This window comes from Aythya fuligula, chromosome 1, assembly GCF_009819795.1.
Source record: "Aythya fuligula isolate bAytFul2 chromosome 1, bAytFul2.pri, whole genome shotgun sequence".
NCBI classification, from domain to species: Eukaryota; Metazoa; Chordata; class Aves; order Anseriformes; family Anatidae; genus Aythya; species Aythya fuligula.
In genome coordinates this window covers 23,915,277-23,935,801 of record NC_045559.1, presented here as the reverse complement: position 1 = coordinate 23,935,801, position 20,525 = coordinate 23,915,277, and the positions used below count along the sequence as shown (strand labels likewise).

Here is a 20,525-nt window from a genome sequence, read left to right as displayed (position 1 = left end):
AATCACCTCAGGCTAACGTCTTTCAAAAGGTTTGTGTTTTCAGAGGATACAATTCTGCAGCCTCCATCCAACTCCCTTCCTCACACATACATTCAGTGGTATTTTTTTGGACTGTGCTCACACTTCATACTTACTTCACCATAAATATTATCTATAATTAAATTTTTTTAGAAAGAATTTAAGGTAACAACTCAGAAAAAAACACCTCACGTAACATAGTGCTAACTTAAACTCTAAAAATTGTTTAGCTGTTCAGGTAGGTTCTCCCACAATATGAAGGGAAGGGATGTTGTACACAGCGACAGCAGAACAGCTTACTGTGGCCTGGAAGCTTCTGCCTGGTCCGTCTGAAGCTTCTCACCTCCCTCCACTTCCATGGTGCAGTAGACAATCCGATTGGGGGCAACTGACTTTAAACCTTGCACTTCCATTATAACAATCTGAGGAGAAGAAAGCAAATAGTTCATCCTTCAGACTTCAGAAAGCATTACATAACACAGCTATTGTGGTATTAAATGCTACACAGAAAACCTAAAACAAAACAAAACAAAACAAACAAACAAAAAACACCACATTGTCTCAAATCTTTGGAGACATAAAAGTTTTAATTTTGCCTTCTTTTTCTACTTTCAGCAAGATACACTAGGAATGGAAATTTTTGCTCTGTTTCTACTTGGACAGAAACTCACTCCAACCATAATTTCAATGCTAGTAGTTGAATTTGAGAGCAATATCTAAATATAATTCTAAATGTTAATGCACGAGGAGGTGTCTCTTTAAAGCAGTCATCCAAATAAGTATTTATAGAAGGTTACTGAGATTGTTAAATTAGACAAGCAAACCGATGAAGTCTTGGAAGTTTAATCACAGTGCTGTGACCAAGGAGGCTGCAACCCTTGAAACTCATCTCTGTCATGATAGAGAGCACCACTATCAGCTGCAGTATTTTTCCCCCACTACCTACCCACAAGAAGTGAGCTCTAAGCTCGCTTCTTGCAGGCAGGTGCAGTCATTGTGCATAGGGAGATGTGGGGGGAAGAGATGGGGAAAAAAAAGCCACCTCTACCAGCCGTCCCCTGAGAAATTTCCTCAGTGGGGACATTCTCGGCTTGGCAAATTCCACAGTTTTTCAGCTCCTCTGAACTACTCGGTAATCGTTCAGAAGAGCCAAATACAGTCTAACTTCAACTGCTCTGTGTCTCTTACAAGCCTTTCAGTTTGTCACAGTGTTAATCTACTGGAATTTTTACACTTCAGATGTTTCTAATTCAAGGAAGATTTGAAAAGAAAGTCCCGTTTCCCTGCCTGCTTCAGAAAAGCTGCTTTCCTTTTCAGCCCCATTTGTGCCTAAGAAACTGTGAAAAACTTTGTCCATTTAATCAGCAGAGAAGCTGTCCTCATCTGAACAGCAATAACAAAAACACAGTATTTGTTTGATTGTTTTAAAGGTGACAGAAGTAATGACTACTTCTGGTCTCATTAGAAGCAATTGATTTCTTAGGTCAGCAAGCAACCATTAAAATGCCTGGCTATCAAACTACTTGCATATTTGCCAGTTCACTTTTATTGAACTGTGTCAAGGCAGATTCACCCTTAGTTTTAAAATCTCTTGTACTTTAAAACTCCCCAAATCTTAGCAATTGTTAGATGTCTTGCAAAATTCCAGTGAGTTGACAGTCATTAGAACTTTTTTACATTGCCCATAAATTATCAATACTGCCTATTATGCTTTATAAATAATATAGCAATTCAGGGACAATGATGTAATTATCTCTGTTCTTCTCCATCGCTTGTGGTCCAGGAATTCAAACAGCTATAAAAGTGATCAATGATCACTTTAAGACTGAGAAGAGATCCTTCTGGCTAACACTGTCTATATGGTCTTTCCACATGTCAAATGTATGTCCTTGTTGAATGCAGACTTCATGTTTATTATTTTTTTATGTTGATAATTCTCCTTGAGTTTCTAATTTAATTGCACAGCACATTTGTCCTTGCTAGCACTTCTGGATTCTAGGAATGGAAAAAAAACCTGCATTTCATTAGGAAGGAAACTGTCACTAGCTGATTAACTAGCTCATTAGTTGATGAACAGCTTTCTAAATATTACATGTCTATTTCTTAAACAGTTCAACAGCTGAAGAACATAAGCAATTAAGTCTTCTGCTACTGCTTTGATATTTTATTTATTTTACAAATTTCTGCAAATAGGCTAATTGATGAAATATCCAACTTGCAAAAATAGTCACTGTCGCTTTTAGCATCTCTTGTCTTAGAGCACAAGGTCCATTCTCACTAGAACATTACCAATAATAATTTGCTGGTCTGTCTTAACAATGAAATGCAGTGGCAGAATTAACCCATACCACACTTCACCTGCCCAATTAGGTGTTTTTTTTGTTTATTTGTGCTAATGTTTTAACATTACAGATTTCTTGTTCATTCCTGTGCAGCTGCTCTCAGTAGGGCTTTTGCTGGTAACCGTACTTATTCAAGAAGTATGAAATTGTATATATATCACCTAACATTTTTTTCAGAAATAAAATATTCTGTCTCCAAGGAAATGCAATCGGGTTTTGTTACTTGCCCATTCTGATTTGCATAAAAAAGAACAGCTATCCCATGTTTCAGTCTAAATGAATATCAGTTCAGCTGCTTCCTTTTGCCCTTATTGTCTGTGAGATTTGGCTTCCCAAAAATAAGACACATATATATATTTCACAGACAAGAAACTTAACTTATGTCGTTAACAACATGCTTAAAATGAAAATTTCCCCTACTAAAAACTGCTACCTATAGAATACACAATTCTTTGCTTGCCCATGATGAAAGGCAGATCATTAATCCTGAAGAACCTCCATGTTTTCTCTATCAGTAATGGAAGAAACAACCAAAAAAACTTAAGTTCTGCAAACTTAACAGTCTATCTAACATTTCTGGTGTGCAGGGTTGTAAACAGACCCAAACTGCTCAAAGTAACAAGTTTACTGGAAATCACTTTTACTGTCACTTTTCATTTCATGACTGTTTCAATCTTTTGGTGTTTTCCTTCCAAGTATCACATAATTTTTAGTACATACTTAATATTTCTCTCTAGAAGCCCAGAGTGAGGTTTTCTTCATTTTACAACCCTCACCAAGCAAACTTTCTTGAAGACAAATATATAAAAATATTATTGAAAAGCTTTTACAGGTACTTTTCAGGTGCTTTAGAACTACTCTTTGCTACTGGTGGTATCACTCTAGTCTCTGCAGTCCACTTGAGGTGGAAACAGCACATGTGACAGTGGGCCACAGGGTTCAGCACAAGAATTATAATATTACTTCATCATTTCGTATACTTCAGCACTATACTACACCAGTTTTACATGCTGGATGAGCTATTATTTTTTAGTATATGATAGATGGATCGATCCTACTACTCTTCCAAAATTTTTTTTGGCCTCCTACATTGTTAGCTAGTAATATTAAAGTAGCATATGGCAGGATAAATAATTTCTCTTTTACAGTTAAATAAAAGATTTAAACATTTTTTGACATAACAAAGAAAATTAGATCAGAAAATTTCAACACTACAAGAAAAAAACAGATGCACTGTTCACTTAAGAATATACATTGTTTAAGAGACATACATGCTTTTTGTTTGTTTTAAAACACTTAACAACTGAAATATTTATTACTTAACATTACCCAATGTTTTACACAAACCGAAGCTGTTTCAAGTGCATAGCACTTAAATGTGGCATCTTCTGACAGACAAATACATACTATGCAACAAGGAAACATTTTTATTGTAATATTACCTAGAGACAGAGATCAGCATTTCCTGATATTCACATGTACAGAATGGGACCTGACCAATGATGCTTTCCTCAGATGTTTAAGTAACTAGTGTCTTCTAATTTGTGTCTTCCTCTTGAAGTGAATTGAGCTCGATGTGGATTGGGACTGCATACCTATAGAGCAGACTTCCTGCATAACCTCAGTAAATACAAGTTTGTCTCTTGAAGAAAATGCAAAAAAATTATAAAAAACAGCCTATTATGACCAACAGTAAGAAAGTTGGAATTTGATTTATTCTCTAAATGCTTTCAGTGAGAAAACACAACTTGTTTGTAAACTTCTGCAAATGAGGATTTGACAACCATAGTGTTTCCTCATTATGTTCCAAAGTGTGCCTATGTACCTAATGTTCTGGAATTCATTTAAACTTACAGCTGTGTAGGAGATTCAACTGCCCACATTGCTGTGTGGAACGAAATGTAGCTACAGCTGTAAAAGGAAAGCACATAATTCATATAAACTCCAACTCCTAATTATCAAAGAGACAATGCATACTTTACTAGTTTAAAATATTTTTTATTAATGACCGAGGAAGGACTAGTAACAAAAAAAAAAAAAAAAAAAAAAAAAAAAAAAAAAAATAGACATTCTGGACATTCTAATAATTTAAACTGTCAACAAATGTTCAGTGAAATATATGATTACCTCTAATGTGAAGGAGAGGACCACATCAGACTTTGACAGCTGAACCTCATTTTCGTCCCCTATGTCCAAGAATGCAGAATTTTGTGATCGCTTTAACTTCTGCAGTTTAAATTCTGGCCCACCTTTAGACACTGGAAGACTTTCCAAATTGGCCATCAGCAAATTCACTGAAGACCGCAACTCTTCTATGTACATGTTTTCCATTTCTCTTGTTATGAACTTTGGGAATTTTCTTTCCTTGGAAGGAAAAAAAAAAAAGTTGGGCAGAAAAAAATCATGCTGCATTATATAGCATATTAATTTATTAATTTGCTCTCACTTAGAGATATTGAAAAAAAATAAAAGTCTTAATTCCTACATGTAACTATTTGTATCCTTTGAAAACAGTAATGGGAAGGCTAATTGTGTGCTCAAAAAATAAGTCAGTCATATTCTTGCTTCTAACATAAAACAGTTGAACTACAACCGCAACGTGAAATTTCTACTTCTGCTTATTTTTATTTTTAATAACAAGTCATTCATTTAGAAAGTAATGCAGAGTTACACACAATTATTTTACACATTTAGGTCTGGATTCCAACAGAGTGCTAAAATGGCCAGGGACTGTAACAATCCTACTTGTGATATTTAATATAGAAGGACATAATGTTGTCCACTGAAATAAGATACGAGCTCTAAGAGAGAAAAAGTAGACTTGGCTTTCTAAAATTTACAAAAGCAATTTTTAATTTACTCTATTAGCACTAACTTGAACTACAAAGCTCACTCAGTTTTGTTACTTGCAGTGCTAATACAACTACTCTGAACTTTGACTTAAACTGGAAATATAAACTATATTATACATACTTTAAAAGTATATATATGTAGCATGCTGTAAGACAAAAACATTATATCTAAGTACAGAATAATGCATTTTGCATCTGAAATATAATCTACTTTAGTTCCAAAATACATCCTCCCAAATGTGCAAATAATATACTCTCTGTTGCATCACTGGACTTGCTGACGAAGGAAAGGTAGGATTACACAGTATACAACCTTTCAAAACAAATTTTGCTCTTTCTCTACCCCATACGTACTCCACAGCAGAAAGAAATGCATCTCCCAGACTGTTATGCTGTCAGATGACGTTCAGTGTCAGAATCAGAAAGTGGAAACCCACATTATTTATCATCCCACTTAATCTCGTAAGAAGATACATTTTTGGTACATGAAAGCAACCGCTTACCCTTGCCATTTGTTCAGCCAGTTGTAGACGTCCATCTAGTTCACGTCTGATCTGGGCTGCTTGCTCATCTGCATTATCCAACTTGCACAGAGAACAAAAAATATAAATAATATTAACTGTAAGAAACACACACTTTATAGCAATTAATGTAGTTGAAAAGAAAAGAAAAATGATTTGCAACAACCTTTGTATCTTAAAATTTCTGAAACACTAAGCAAATACGTAGCTTTGAGTCTTACCAAGATGAACGAAATGCAAGGGCCACCCATTATCCACAGCAGTCAAAGACTCTGAAGGGTAGCCCTTATTCCCTTGACTTTTTAATACTCAGCTTAAATAGAAGGAGCATTATTTCCTTATGAAAATAACCACTGAAAACATTTGTCCATGAAGCAGAAAACTGAACTGACAGAATAGCTGAGAAAATGTTTGCAAGGAATTTTTCTCTTTGGTGCCATGAGATCCTCTGGAACTAGACGTAGGGAGAGAAAACTGTGCAGCTATACCTTCTGTGTATATATTATTTCAATCACATGAATCTTTTCTCCAAAATACTGTCCAGCTGCTCAGATTAAGGCCTATCCAGTTTTTGAGCTTCCAATATTTTCATATGGAGGAAATAATTATGACTAAAGCTCAGGCTTCAGTCCTGGAGGTAAAGGGGAAGGACCCATCTCTTCCCCTCAACAGAGTCACTGGGTCTCAACAAAGAGCATCCCGAGTCATTTTTCACTGTTTTACTTGTTAAGGGTAGGTGAAATGTGGCTTCACCGTAGCAGACTGACCTGCACGGCTGAGCAGGCTAAGAGGAAGAAGCGTGGTGCATCTGGAAAAGGCCAGGCACAACTTGACATCTTACTGAATACGTGCCCATCAAGGGTGAAGACAAACATCACAGTGTTAACGGAGGGCTTTCCTTTTCTACGGGTAACTGCAGGCACAATCCTGAATGCTGATATGAACTAGTGCTTTTAGTCTTTAGACAGCTAATGTCTGAAGATACATCACTTGCTAAAAAACAATCTGAAATTGATTAGTGATGGAAACTGGCAAAAATCAGTTCTCTAATTAAATGAGACCTTCAGCTAAAGAGCTCACAATTAGTTTAGAAAATGACTGATTCCATTAAACTAAGTTTTTTATGTAAGACCACTATTTAGTGCACCAGGCCAAATACATAATGCCATTTTCTTTGCAACAGTCCTCTGCTAAAGTCAGTAGATCTCATTGAACCAAAGCCTTGTTGAAAATTAAGCATTTTTTCCTCCAAAAAAACAAATAAAAAATCTGATTATTTTTGGGAAAAAACAAACAAACAAACAAACAAACAAACAAACAAAACATCTATTGCTTAAAGGTTTATTGCAGCATTATGTACAATGAACATCTGACCACATTTAGCAAGAGAATATAAAGTTTTCCACAGCTAGGATAGAAGTGATGACAGGGAGCACAGTCTGTCATCTGAGCAATCTGGCATCGGTCAAGACCCTTGAAGGATCTGCTCCAGACTACTAGAAAACAGGAGACCAAAACCTGATGGTATATGAGAGGCTCAGTTTAAACAGAACAGTAGAAATTGGATCTTGCTGCAGACTGGTAGGGTCCTCCCACTAAGCGTGTCTGTAAATCTGCTCCTAGCTTGACTGTCAGTATAAATGGCAAGAGCATTCAGGATGAAATTAAGTATTTTATGTTTCACAGCATACAGTTAGAGTATTCCAAATAAATTCCTGAATTTGCATTATACTATTTCATAACAGAACAAGAAACTGCTTTTTGGCCTTCTAACAAAACATATTTATAACTTGTCCTTTCCTTTGTATTAAATAATACATTTAAATACATTTAAATAATACATTTCCTTTGTAGTAAATAACTACTTTATTTTTACACATATTTTTATTTAATCAGTTTGACAATCTGTATAATAGGAAAAACAATTCTGTTTTCCTTTTGGGGCTAAGAGAAGGGCAGCATTATTTTAATAACGTATTTCAAAATAGGCAATTGACTGAAAAATATCTGCCTGGAGGGAATTTTGATGACTGAATTTTGATTTCTGCCAAAAGGAGGGTGTGGGAGAGCAGAATGAAGCTAGAACTTTTTCCTGTGTCAAGACATAACTTCACTGGCTGCTTCTATTATTAACTTGGTTGGAGGGCCAGAAGCTTTTGGTTAAAAATTATATTTACTTATTTTTTTCCACACAAAATGATCATTTAAGTTAATGAATGCTAGTCTGGTTTTGTAAATCAGCATTTTTTCCCTAACCATGTATTACTTCCCATTATCTATTTGTAGTTGACAGCTTACAAAATGTGCCAATTTCCCCACTTACTTATTTTTAAATTTCAGTATTCTTCCTGAAATATTTATTTATTCAAATAATATGTTGTTAATGTATGTGCATAATGATGTTTTGCCAAGTATGGAAAGAAACTGAAAAGTTGAAACACTGAAGAACACTGCTTTACTTATAGACAGAACCAAGGTAAGAATGACTAGTAGGTCATTCACAGCTGTCCTAGTAAGATGTAAAGTTGTTGACATTAGAGTTTTTGCAATATACAAAATGAAGCAACAGTGAAGCAACATGCTACATGCAAAGTCATTCTACTTGTTTTTATCCTAAATTCAATAAAACACGTCAAAACCAACTTTCCAAGCAAAGCGGTCAGTGATTATAAATGTGAAGTCATACTTTATACATCTGCTGAATCTGAAGTGACAACAGTAGGAATAAGTAAATTCTGAAAATGCAGGTGGAAGCTGGAATTCGTGACTTGTATCCACTTCCTTACACAGGGAAGACACTCATTATAACCCACCGTAGGGGTGGAAAGCAGAGACAGGGGTTAACATTAAGTGCATCCTTTTCCATAATTCCTTATTTGTGGATCAAATCCATACCCAGGACATAGAAGAAGTTATGACAACCATTGTATCAATTTTTAAAATGTTAAAAAAAAATAGAAAAGCACAGAAATAAATACAAATGTAAAACTGCAGGATACCAACTCAGATTTTTCTTAGTATTGCAACAGGTATTTGCTTTAAAAAGTCACTAACTTGCAAACACTTAAAATACTTTCTGAACTATTTGTCATGTCATATTTAAATGAAATTATCCATCACATAGATCAATTGTAATGCTGGAGACTTAGGAGGGCAGGCATGCCAAAAGGGAAAGAAGAAAAGTTATATTCATACAGATTGTTTTAAAAGAGGCTACATGCAAACTCCATTTAATAAAAACACCTCAGTTTTCTCCAATGGTAGTAATTATTCACCATAGCTATTTATCAACTACACCAACAATAGAGATACTCTTTATGTTCCTTATACTTCACTTAACCAATTATTCAGTATCTTAGCAGCAGTGAACCTCGCTACAGCAGACTCTACAGATACCAGACTTGTTTTCAGTGTAAAATACACTTGAAGTCCTGACCAAACAAATCAATATTTTCCCAAATTGGCATACACCTGGCCCCTGAAACTTACAACTTCTAGGCATACACTGACTCACATTTGGAGGACTACTTATTTCAGTAGGAAAATTTGTAATTGAGCAAAAAGTATGAATAAGATAGCTGTGTCACTTGTGCCTTTTCTCTTTGCAGAGATTATTAACTGGATATTCAAAGTTTCTTCAGAAAATTCAGTAATTATAAGTGGCTATGTTTGGATGGACTATGCTTGGATAGATAAGAAGTTACTTTTATTAAAAAAAATCCTGGTAGCTCATCATCTGGCTTTTTTTTTTTTTTCAATGGTGTTATATAAAAACAGCTTTCTAAAATAAGCCTGCCAGTCTTAGACATCAAGCTATTCATTTGAAAATGTTTTTATTCCTTAATGTTTGAAGTTGCCATTATGTTTTTCTCCCACTTTCTCACTCTGAAAAGGGCAATCACTTTTTATTACAAACTTCTTTATTGTCAGAGATGGGCTGCTTGTCCAACAATTTTTATTAAAGGATATATTCTGTTGCTAATATCAGCGTTAACTGCTAACCGGCAGACTGAAGTTTTCTACTCTGAATTTCTGCTTTAATAACTTCAACCAAAATGACTCAATTGTTTCTGAAAAGGAGGGCAGAGAAGATAACACACTGCTATATCCACAATAAGAAAACTGGTGACCATCTTGTAAAAGAATACCATCTTGTTTTCAAGTATGAATCTGATATTCTGCAGCACTCCATCTGAAAATCAGACCATCTCTAGCCAAGTTGTGAACCTCTGAAAAAGGAAGCAGCCATTACTAGGGGATAAATCAGATCCAGCATTCAGGCTCGTCTTCAGGCTGTGCTGCTCAATCTCTTGAATATGCATGGGGTCTATGTTCCTCAGATTATTTGCTTATTTGAGGAAGACTGCAAGTTTATTAAAGTTACAAATCACTATTCTGATCAACGGCATAGTATCTTACTTGATATACAGTTGTTTGACAGTTGCGACTAGACAGCACAGCATAGAAGCACATCTTAATTCATGTTCACATTATCTTGACAGGTTGGAAGAGACAGTCTACCTTGTGATTCCTATTTAAATAACTTATATTTTTTTTAGCATTAAAAGGCTTTAACATATTTGTGTATTTTGGTGCAAAAGAGTAGTACATTAGAAAAAAAATCTGGTTAATGTGCAAGTGTACCCTAAAGAAAAAAAAGGAGTAATACTGCCAGGAGGAAATGCACTAATTCCATGGCACACACTTGTCTTACTCTGCCTGCAAAGAGAGTCAGATGACATTTTTCAAGACAGAAAAGTTTGAGTACAGATGAGTACTGACCAGCTGGAAGTTATTGTTCTCAATGTTCATAAGTGCTCAAACCAATGGATAGTTGCTTCAAGTGACTATCTCATTAATGGTCAGTTAGCTTTCTGCAGTTTTTTAACCTGCAGTAACATCAACATCAAAGTGTATTTACATGCACGTAGTGATACAAATTTCTTTACATTTAGTGACTAAATTGACAGTACAGGTATCTTAGGACTTGTTCATATTTCTGTGGCCCAAAACCCTCAGCTCTGCCTCCTGAGTCCTACCACTCAGCTCTGCTCTGTGAGGACACAACAGTCATTTTTACTTTAGAGCAACTTTTTGCCACACGTAATGGCTCCTGGGCCCTGCTGAGCTGATGGGTTATTCGTGGCTGCCTCCAGGAGGCAACCTGCAGGCTCCATTTCTGACTGCTGCGTGGCAGCACAAGCCAAAACTGTCAACATGCACCAAATGGAATAAAGGGCTTGCATTAAAAGTGTGATTAGATACTTAAGGAAAAAAAAAAAAAAAAAAAAAAAAAAAAAAGATTTCTATGCCATTTCTAATGGCATCCAGCAGCAAGGCTGGAAGAGCAAATGAAGGCCAGAAAAGTCCTACTGTTCAATTTTGATTGTGAATCAAATAAGCAAGCAGTAGGTATGGTGGATGTAAATACTTGCATATTTTCAGACTGTGGTGCTTTTATCTCTGGCCCCCAAAAAAGGAGTTTTGCTTCAAACAGACCTGCCATCTTGAAGACCTGCAGGGTTTCTTCTCGTCTTTACACATGCTGAGTTTTTCTACAGGAACAAACTTGGAATATATTAAGCAGCCATGTAATGCCCCGTCACATTAAGAAGCTGTTGTGCACGTAACACAAAAAAAAAAACTGCAGAGATTCCTGAAGTCTCCCAACCTTGTGAAACAAGATTAGCAGCTAAATATATGAAAGTAGAAGGATCTTTTCCTTCCAAGTGAGGCAAAAAACACCTCACCCAACTCCAGTCTGTAGCAGCAGATGCTTTTGGACATGAATTCAACAGGACTTAACTTCTGAAGAACAAAATCGTGACAGAGGTAAAATCCTTGCACTTCCTATTGGGAGAAAAACAGCTATTTGATTAAAGGGCAGGATGCATGAAGCTTTCTAAACAGATTCTGCTGGACCTTTTTGGCCTCCTGTTCCACAGGAAGGAAGACACAGCTGTAAATAGAAAGAAAATGTCAATCCTCTATTTCAGAGAAGGCTATGCTGTTTAGCTTCAATTTTAAAATCGGTTCTCTTCATTGTAGAATATACAGTGAATTAATTCAAATTAACAAGAAAGATCACTTAAGTCGTATTTAAAAATTCATATGTCCTGTGCACCCTGCAAAATCTATATTATGTATCATGAAAATGGCTATGCTGGTGGCTGATCCTGTCCTGTGCCATGGTGAAATCCTGTGGATTTTCCACAGAACTCTGCAAAAAAAATTTAAAACATCTGTTCTCTAATCTTCCTCTCCCCTCTTTCCACCTTGTTTCTTTTCCTACTCAGCACAAACAACAAATTGCTAGATTTGACAATATTTTTAGACTATGAGAAACATCAAAGTGAAACATTAAGAATGACAGAAAGAGAAAAACTGTTAATTGTTAAAATAAAGGGGATAAAAAAGCACCTACACGAGAAATTTTCTCTATTGTGGAATACCAGTATACATATTCTCAGCTAATACCAAGTCAAAAGACCTAGCAAGAACTGAAAGTATGTCTACTTTCTGTCTGTCTGCAGCAAGTAGACTGGTAAAAGCTTACTAGTCTAAAGCCCTTACGAAGTATCCTAACAACTTCTCATGTTGCACCATCAGACCTCATGGCATTTTCATAAAAATTTTGTTGAATCAATCCTCCAAAAGATTGCCTTTCAGACAGTGATCCAGGCCAAGCTAATCACTCAGTTTTCCTGAAACACAGTGCCAGCAAAAAGCTCAAACATGACTTTGAACTAGTTTTAATACAAATTCCTACTGAATGCTATCAATCTTCAATTTCTAGAGCTGTGGTATTTGGTAAGTAAAGGTACATATACACCTCAGCTCCTGCCTTCATAACTTCGTAGACCCCAACCATATTCCTCAACCTCAGCCTTCTCATCACACTAAAGCATTTCAGCCCTTTCAGCCTCTCCTTGAAAGGCCATGAAGTTCCACAATTTTCAGTGCCACCCTCCAGTCTTTAATGAACTCCTCTATATCCCTGAGATAGATATACTCTCCATTTCATTATCATTGTTCTTCATAGCCATGAGAAGTATTTTGTAACATTTTGACTATTGTTGCACACAGACCTAATGATTTCAGCACAAGAAACCCAAAGTCTCTTTCTTGAGCTGTTACTGCCCATTCTCAGTTCAGCATCCTATGCATATGAACTAGTTCTGCACCACAGAGCATTCAAAGTCAGGCTGGAAAGAGTGTTGAGCAACCTAATCTAGTGAGAGATGTCCCTGAACAAGGCAGGGAGCTCAAACTAGATGATCTTTATGGTCTCTTTCAACCCAAACCATTCTATGATTCTATGATAGTTTTTTTCCTCTGATGCATTCCCTCATGTTTAGCTACCTCAGAGCTCATCTGTTGTGCTTTTCGCATGCAATTTTGTGAGGTCCTTCCAGAGTTCCTTGCAATTACAGCAACATTAGAGTGTCCAAAATGGTTTAGTATCATCTGTAGCCTCGAGGACTCCCCTTACACTGCCTGTATAAAGACACAACCCTCCTCTTAAGTAGAATCATATTTAAACTTGCTTGAAATAATACTAAATGGGCTTACAACATTTTATATTTTTCTAAAATTATCTTGAACTTTAAGAGTTACTGCAGCAGACCTGTCAAATATCATAATTTGATTTTCTTATACTGATTTTAAGTTTAAAAAAATCAGAAGCTTGAAGGCTTGCTCTAGAAAGAAATCCCCTCTCCCTTGGTTACTCTCCTTACCATCCAAAAATATCGTGTAGAATGTTTTCTTGCCTTATCAATCACTGATTAATTTTTCTTTGTAGTGTTGAAACTAAGGGGAATATACACAGAAAAGGGGAATAAAGGTTAATTACCATTCCATTAAGCAACCAAAAGCACCTTGAATGCCATGTTATTTTTATTTCCCATATAATGGTATGTGACTGATTGAACTAGAAAGAAAACTTAAATTCAGTCTGATAACTCACAAATGAAGTACCAATTTATTAAGTAGTTTCAAAAAACAATTTATGTTTCCAAAATGCATCATGAAAAAACCCACTCAGTCACATATAAACAGTTCTTATTTCAAATAGGCAAAATTATTCTGTTCAGTTGAAAGTCTGCATTTGTATTTAAGTATATGCAGTATCTGAGCATAATAACAATATGTTTTTTTTTGTTTGTTTGTTTGTTTGTTTTTTTTTTAAGAGCTACAATTTCTCTAAAAAAAAAACTATTTAAGAAAATCAGTGAATTCTCCTTGATGGAGAATTGAAATCTGCAACTTTGACCATGTAGCCTGTTTTTGTAATACTCTAAGAAACCTGCCTTCGTAAGCCCTATTCTTCCATGATAATTCTTTCAAATAAGCAGATAGGTTGAAAAGTTGCTAAGGTGACCACAGATCTTCACCAAGTGTCTATTCTATTCATTCCCAAAAGTGAAGAATTATATGGACTGTTCTAATCAAATTGTTTTAATTTTCCTACTGTTCTTCATGTTAAAGACTATCGAGTACAACAGGATTCTTCACTGCAAAGTAAGAGTAGTAAAGAGTTCATGTTTCAAAACAGATTATAGATCTTCAGTCTGTATTCTGCTTACTCAATGATTAGCAGGAAGACTTTAACAAAGAAAAAGAAAAATATTGCTTAAAAGCACGTACCTAGTATCTCCTTAACATTTATTTATTATTATTTTTGTGATGCAAGAAAAGACTTAACATCTGTTTTCCATGATGACAATCAATTGTTATTATTCTAGAAGATGCTGGAATCAGAAAATTCCCACACTGATGAATAACTTCCCTGGTAACACATATCTTTGAAAACAGGTTAGAAAATAAAGACTATTTAGCCCAAACGTTGTTCCCCAATTTACTTGAAAGCATCTCTAGTGACAGACTCCAAACTCTAAACAGCCTATTCCATTTAAATGTTACTCCAGTATTTAAGAAGCCTCATACAGAATTCAGCTGACCAGCAAGGCACGGTTCTACTTTCTGGTACTCTCTACATTCCATTGCTTGGCTAGATCTCCACTACACAGCTCCAATACACAGCTTAGACACCTAACTAACACATAAACAGTAATATTTAGGTGTTTGCATCAAGAACTATGTACCATCATCTGCTCCTCCTTTCAACATTTTTTTTTCATTTTTGTTCTAAATACAAGAAATGGAACTATAGGAACATTGGTGTCCTGGTTTCAGTTAGAACAGAATTAATTTTCTTCCTAGTAGCTGGTGGAATGCTGTGTTTTGGCTTAGGATGAGAAGAGTGCTGATAACACCCCGATGTTTTAATTGTTGCAGAGCAGTGCTTATACCAAGCCAAGGACATCTCAGCTTTTTGCTCTGTCCTGCCAACAGGCAGGCTGGGGGTGCAGTAAGAGCTGGGAGGGGACAGACCCAGGACAGGTGACCCAAACTAGCCAAAGGGGTATTCCATACCATCTGACGTCATGCTAAACAATATATAGGGGTGGCTAGCCGGGGGGAGGGGGCCGGACTGCTCGGGGTTAGGCTGGGCATCGGTCAGCGGGTGGTGAGCAATTGCATTGTGCATCACTTGTTTGTACATATTATTATTACTTTCCTATTATCACCATTGTAACATTATTATTATTATTGTTATTATTATTTTGTTATTATTATTTTCCTGTCTTATTAAACTGTCTTTATCTCAACTCACGGGCTTCACTTTCCATTTCTCTCCCCCGTCCCAGAGAGGGAGGGGGGAGGGTGAGTGAACGGCTGCGTGGTATTTAGCTGCCAGCCGGGTTAAACCACGACAATTGGTTAGATAGGCCATCTTGAGGTTACCAAGTCCAACCTCCCACTTGACAACAGTAGGTAAGTCTTACTTACTCCACTAAAACAAGTTCTGAAAACTTCCAAAATATAGATTCCACATGGAGATTGCACAGCTTCTCAGGGTGACCTGTTCCTTTGCTCCACTACTGTCACACTGAAGTTTTCCTCTAATGATCATTCTGTAACTCCTGAGTGACAACTTGTGACAGTTTAATCTTTATAAGCTACTAATCTGCTACCACACAATTTTAGCTTGATCATTGTTGTCTTCAGAACTTCCCTCCATGATGCTGTAGGCTGCTACTGGAAACTCTTCTTTGCTAGGTTAGGCCACGCAAGTCTGGCTCCCTCAGCACTGCCAGGCAGAAGGGAAGAACAACTTCATCAGTCTCCTACCCATGTTCGTTCTAATGTAGCCCAGCTTTATTTCACCTACAATGAAAGGGCGCTGTTGGCTCTTACTACACCTGGCATCCATTCTGTAGACATTCTGAAACCCCCTCTCCAGCTCCCTTTCCCTCCCCTTTTCCAGCAGGGCTGAAGCTCTACCAGTTGGTTCTCAACCCATAACCATGCCCAAGATTATTTTGCCGGAGGTGCACAACTTTCCACTTCTTAATGAAATTCATGAGCTTGCTGTTAGCTTACTGCTCAAGATTACCCTCAAGCATTCAGCACATCAGCACCACCCAGTTTAGCACTGTCTCCAAATTTGCAGAAGCTAAGAATTTGTCTCATCATCCCATCTGTCAGTAAAAAATAATGAACAATATCAAACTCTGGAGTAGTTTTCCCAGCTACCAACTGGGCTTTTAAACCACTGACTCCACTCTTTGAGCACAGTGACATAGCTAATTTTCAAGCCCTCTAATAATCAGCTTGTCCAGGGCATACTTCCTCAACACAAAAATATGAATGTGGTAGTAAATGGTGTCAAAAGCCCTACTCAAGTGAAGTCAAGGTGAATTACCATCCATTGTTCTCCTTACTCACAGTATCAGTCATTTCATGAAAGATGGCAGGTTGGTCAGACATGATTTCTTCCTGGTATCCATGTAAACCGATAGTGATAAACTTTATGTTTGTGAAAACAGACCACAAAAGATTGTGGTCCATGGTCTTTCTAGTCTTTCAAATAGTAAGGTGATGCCTCTAATTCTCAACCTTTCTGTACAACAGGATGGTTTGTTCCTGAACTCTCAGTATGTTTTCTTTAGAAATCTGCCAACTCCTGGGCTCTCCTCTTCCCTACACTGCAGCTTCTCAGGGGTCTCTGCACAGCAATTCCTTAAACAACTAACATCACAGTGTACCTTCTCAGCCTTCCTCCAATATCAAATTCTGTCAGCTGGTGATTTCTGCAGCCCAGCTGCCACCTGTGGCAAGATTCACTCCCACCTCTTCCCTGTTTGTGAGCAGCTGGTTAAAAACAGCACTAATCCCAATTGCTCTTTTTGCATTCATGTTCAGGAATTGTCACCAACAGAGTCTAGAAACTCCCTCACAATGCTTGCACAATGCCATGTTCCCCTCCCAGCAAAGTTGTGGCAGAGGGCTGAAATCCACCATGTGGATCAAAGCCTCCCATCAGACAACTTCTATTAGTTGTTTGCAGACAACCTCACTTTCTCTGTCAGTTGGTCTGCAACCAACCCTTACCACAACATCACCAATGTGACCTTTCTTTCTGGTCTTGACACAGACTGGTCTTCTTTGTTGCTCAAATACTTTGCGTTAGTGCAGACACATTCATTAACGCTCTCCTTTCTTAGAGGGAATGTTACAGTCTCCCTTGTAGCCTTCTACCTTATGTATCTTCTCCACATGTATTGCTTCCTCATTTAACCCTCAGATTAGCTCTTAGCAAACCTAGTTTAAAATCTTCCCTGTTAGGTTAGCAAATCTGCCCACAAACATGCCTGTGCCTTCTTGCTGGTTTAATTCCATTGCTTCTTACCAGTTCTTCTTAAAACAAGGTACTACAACCAAAGAATCGCAGAATCACAGAATCACAGAATTGAAGGGGTTGGAAGGGACCTCAAAAGATCATTGAGTCCAACCCCCTGCCAAAGCAGGTTCCTTAGAGCAGGCTGCCCAACCAGGCCCGAGCAGGCGTCCAGACAGACCTTAAATATAGCCAGAGAAGGAGACTCCACAACCTCCCTGGGCAGCCTGTTCCAGTACTCCATCACCCTCACCATGAAGAAGTTCTTTCACATTTTGGTGTGGAACTTCCTATGCTCTGTCTTTTGACCATTACTCCTTGTCCTGTCCCCATAAACCACTGAAAAGAAGTACACACCTCACTGATGACACCATTTACGCACATTGAAGGTGTCACTCTGGGCCATCCCTGGTCATGCTGCCCCGGGAAGCAGTGGAGTTCCCATCACTGGAGGTGTTTAAGAGAACTGTGGATGTACCATCAAGAGACACAATTTAATGATGGAACTCAGTAGGTTAGTGTGATGGTTGGACTTGGTGACCCCAAAGGCCTTTGCCAACCTAGATGACTCTATGACCTTTGCTCTTAGTCCTGCAGTCACCTTTCATCTCCTCAAGGTCATGTTATTGGTGCTCACACAGATAAGCAGCAAGGGGCAGTAGCTGGAAGGCTAGATGGGCCTCAGCAACCTCTTTGCAACATCTCACATCCAGGTGAGAAGCAAGTAAAAAGACGAACCAGCAGATGGATGCCTTTGTCCTATAGTCACCAAACACTAACACTTCTTGCTTCTTCTTTGTTCTGGTCCAGTCCCCAAACCCAACATGTCCAACATGCATTCTTCACACAACAGAACTCACTCATCCTCCCCTGCTGCTAGGATCCCAAAGCAGTTTTTCAGATTAATGATTGCAGAGAGACATGGAGCCTTTCTCCTACTGCCAGAAGTCATAAACTTCCAGATTCCACCTTCCTGAAAACATGGCAAGAGGAGGGAACTACTACTATTAAAATAGCGAGAGAACACCAGTTACAGAAAGTCTGCTATCCATCTGTAAAACATAATCATTGTTCCAGTATGGTAAAATTAGAATACTGGGCACAGAAGCATTCCTAAGGAGGGACAGTTCTTTTAGACAAGATCTTGCTGTGCCTCCAGTCTCCTGAGGGAAGACAGTATGGAGAGAAGGCTGTGCCAGATTGATTGGAACATGATTTTATAATGCTCCTAATAATAAAGCAAAGCTGCTTCTGAAAATTGTGCATACTTTTTGAGGTTCTCATCCATGGCTCAGTAGTACATTCTCTCATTTACGGGTAGTCCAAGTGTTCCCACACTAGAAACGCTTGGCATTGCATGACCAGTTATGAAAACAGTTCACTCAGGGGTGACAGAAGGATTGGATAACAATGACTTTTCCCATACTTCATTTGCACAGGGCTATTTCTTCTCTCACAGCCCCAGAGCATTCAAGTTTACCATAAACTGCTCCTTTTAACAGCAGTTAAAAGCCAACATTTCTACTAGCTAACCAGTCTCATTTTTATTTCAGATTTTCCCTGTTTAAAGGTAACACTTCTGAGAGTCAGCTTATTTGTTTTCTCGAGAAACAGATTCTCATAAACAACACAAAAAACAGATTAATCCTACTTTTCCTCTCCTCTTAATCCTTCCCTCCCCAGTAGACTGTAAGCTTTTAGACTAAGGGTGGCAATCATTTTTTCTTCTCTTTACTCATGGAACTGACCAAAAAAGGTGTTACTGCAGTTGGCCTGAGAATTTTTCATGCCCGTAGCAAAAATATAAAAACAGATCAATGTATCTACAGAAGACCTATAGAGAAGAACAGGCACCATCTTGAAAAGATGTCTGAAGTCTGACGAACATCTAAACACAAAGCAGACAGCCTCAGCACTGACAATAGACAATGTAGATGGATGATATGAACAACTGTCTTTGAGTCTTGTAATATAAAATATGGGAATAAATAGAAGGCCAAGGAGCATGTCCCTGCAAGTTGACGTTTCTGTTGAGAGTCAACCCTCTTTTGGGTGGAGATGGTGTCTGAGATGGAGAGCATGAATGGACAACAGCCTAGATATTAAGACAGCTTCAGTAGAGGAGACAGATGGAAAGAAAACCCGAGAGCTCTTGCTTTTTTTTCTTTTTTTTTTTTTTTTTTTTAATGAAAACCACAAAAACACATTCCTAAAGGATAAAAACCAGACACAAATTATGGTGTGTCCAAATAGATCTTTCAGCCATTTTATAAACACAATTACTCTTACATAGGACAATCTATCCTCCTTTATGGTTGCATTTTGCTATTTCTGTTTGAAATATGTTTATATTATATATGTTAGCTAGCTCATTTCCAAATTTATCTGCACATTTCCCTTTGGTGTAACTGAGGTGTAGGAACCTGAACCATGAACCATAACCAAGCAGCCAGTTGCAAAGGAAGTGGCATATTCCTCTCAAGAACGAAAAGTTAAGAATTCTTCCTCTACAGTTTCAGAAACACGGGAAAAAGGCTAAGATTCAGAACAATACATTCAGAACCAGGATGTGAAAGGGATATAGAAATGTAGCCTCATTCTTGTCCTGTAGCTTTTCAGCTGCTTTTGCTGGCTTCACACTGGCTGCTGAAGTCACCTCAGAGGAAAAACCCTGCAGAGGAACAAACCTAACTAATTGAACTGATCCTTGGGTTGGAAGCAACTGTTTTACGCAGAAGTGCTTTACTTTGAATACATAAAAAGGGATGTCTAAGCAGGAGAGGTGGCAAATTCATGCTAAGGGTCATTAACTTACTTGGGTTGACCAAGAATATTTTTTTCAAATTTGCAGGTAAGCTAGGGATCAGACACATTAATGAAATATAGTAGTCAGTCTGGAAACATCTCTAATAACATATGTAAAAACTATATTTGTCTGGTATTTATTTACCTGAAGACACAGGTCCTTTAAAAGAATAAAATAAAATTGAAAAATGTAATACAACAGCCTCTGGGAGAAGAGCTTTATTTTTGTTGCTTAATGCCA

General features: G+C 37.5%; 1 protein-coding gene across 2 annotated transcripts in view; it reads right to left on the bottom strand.

Moving 5' to 3' along the window:
* CADPS2 (calcium dependent secretion activator 2) overlaps nt 1-20,525 on the bottom strand; it is a 315,329-nt gene that overhangs the window by 181,663 nt on the left and 113,141 nt on the right. For both annotated transcript variants that reach the window (XM_032193226.1, XM_032193218.1), the window contains exons 4-6: nt 5,716-5,796; nt 4,488-4,724; nt 319-440 (exon numbers count right to left, since the gene is read on the bottom strand). In XM_032193226.1, coding sequence (XP_032049117.1) covers nt 319-440; nt 4,488-4,724; nt 5,716-5,796 — 440 coding nt within the window. The remainder of the gene's footprint in view (nt 1-318; nt 441-4,487; nt 4,725-5,715; nt 5,797-20,525) is intronic.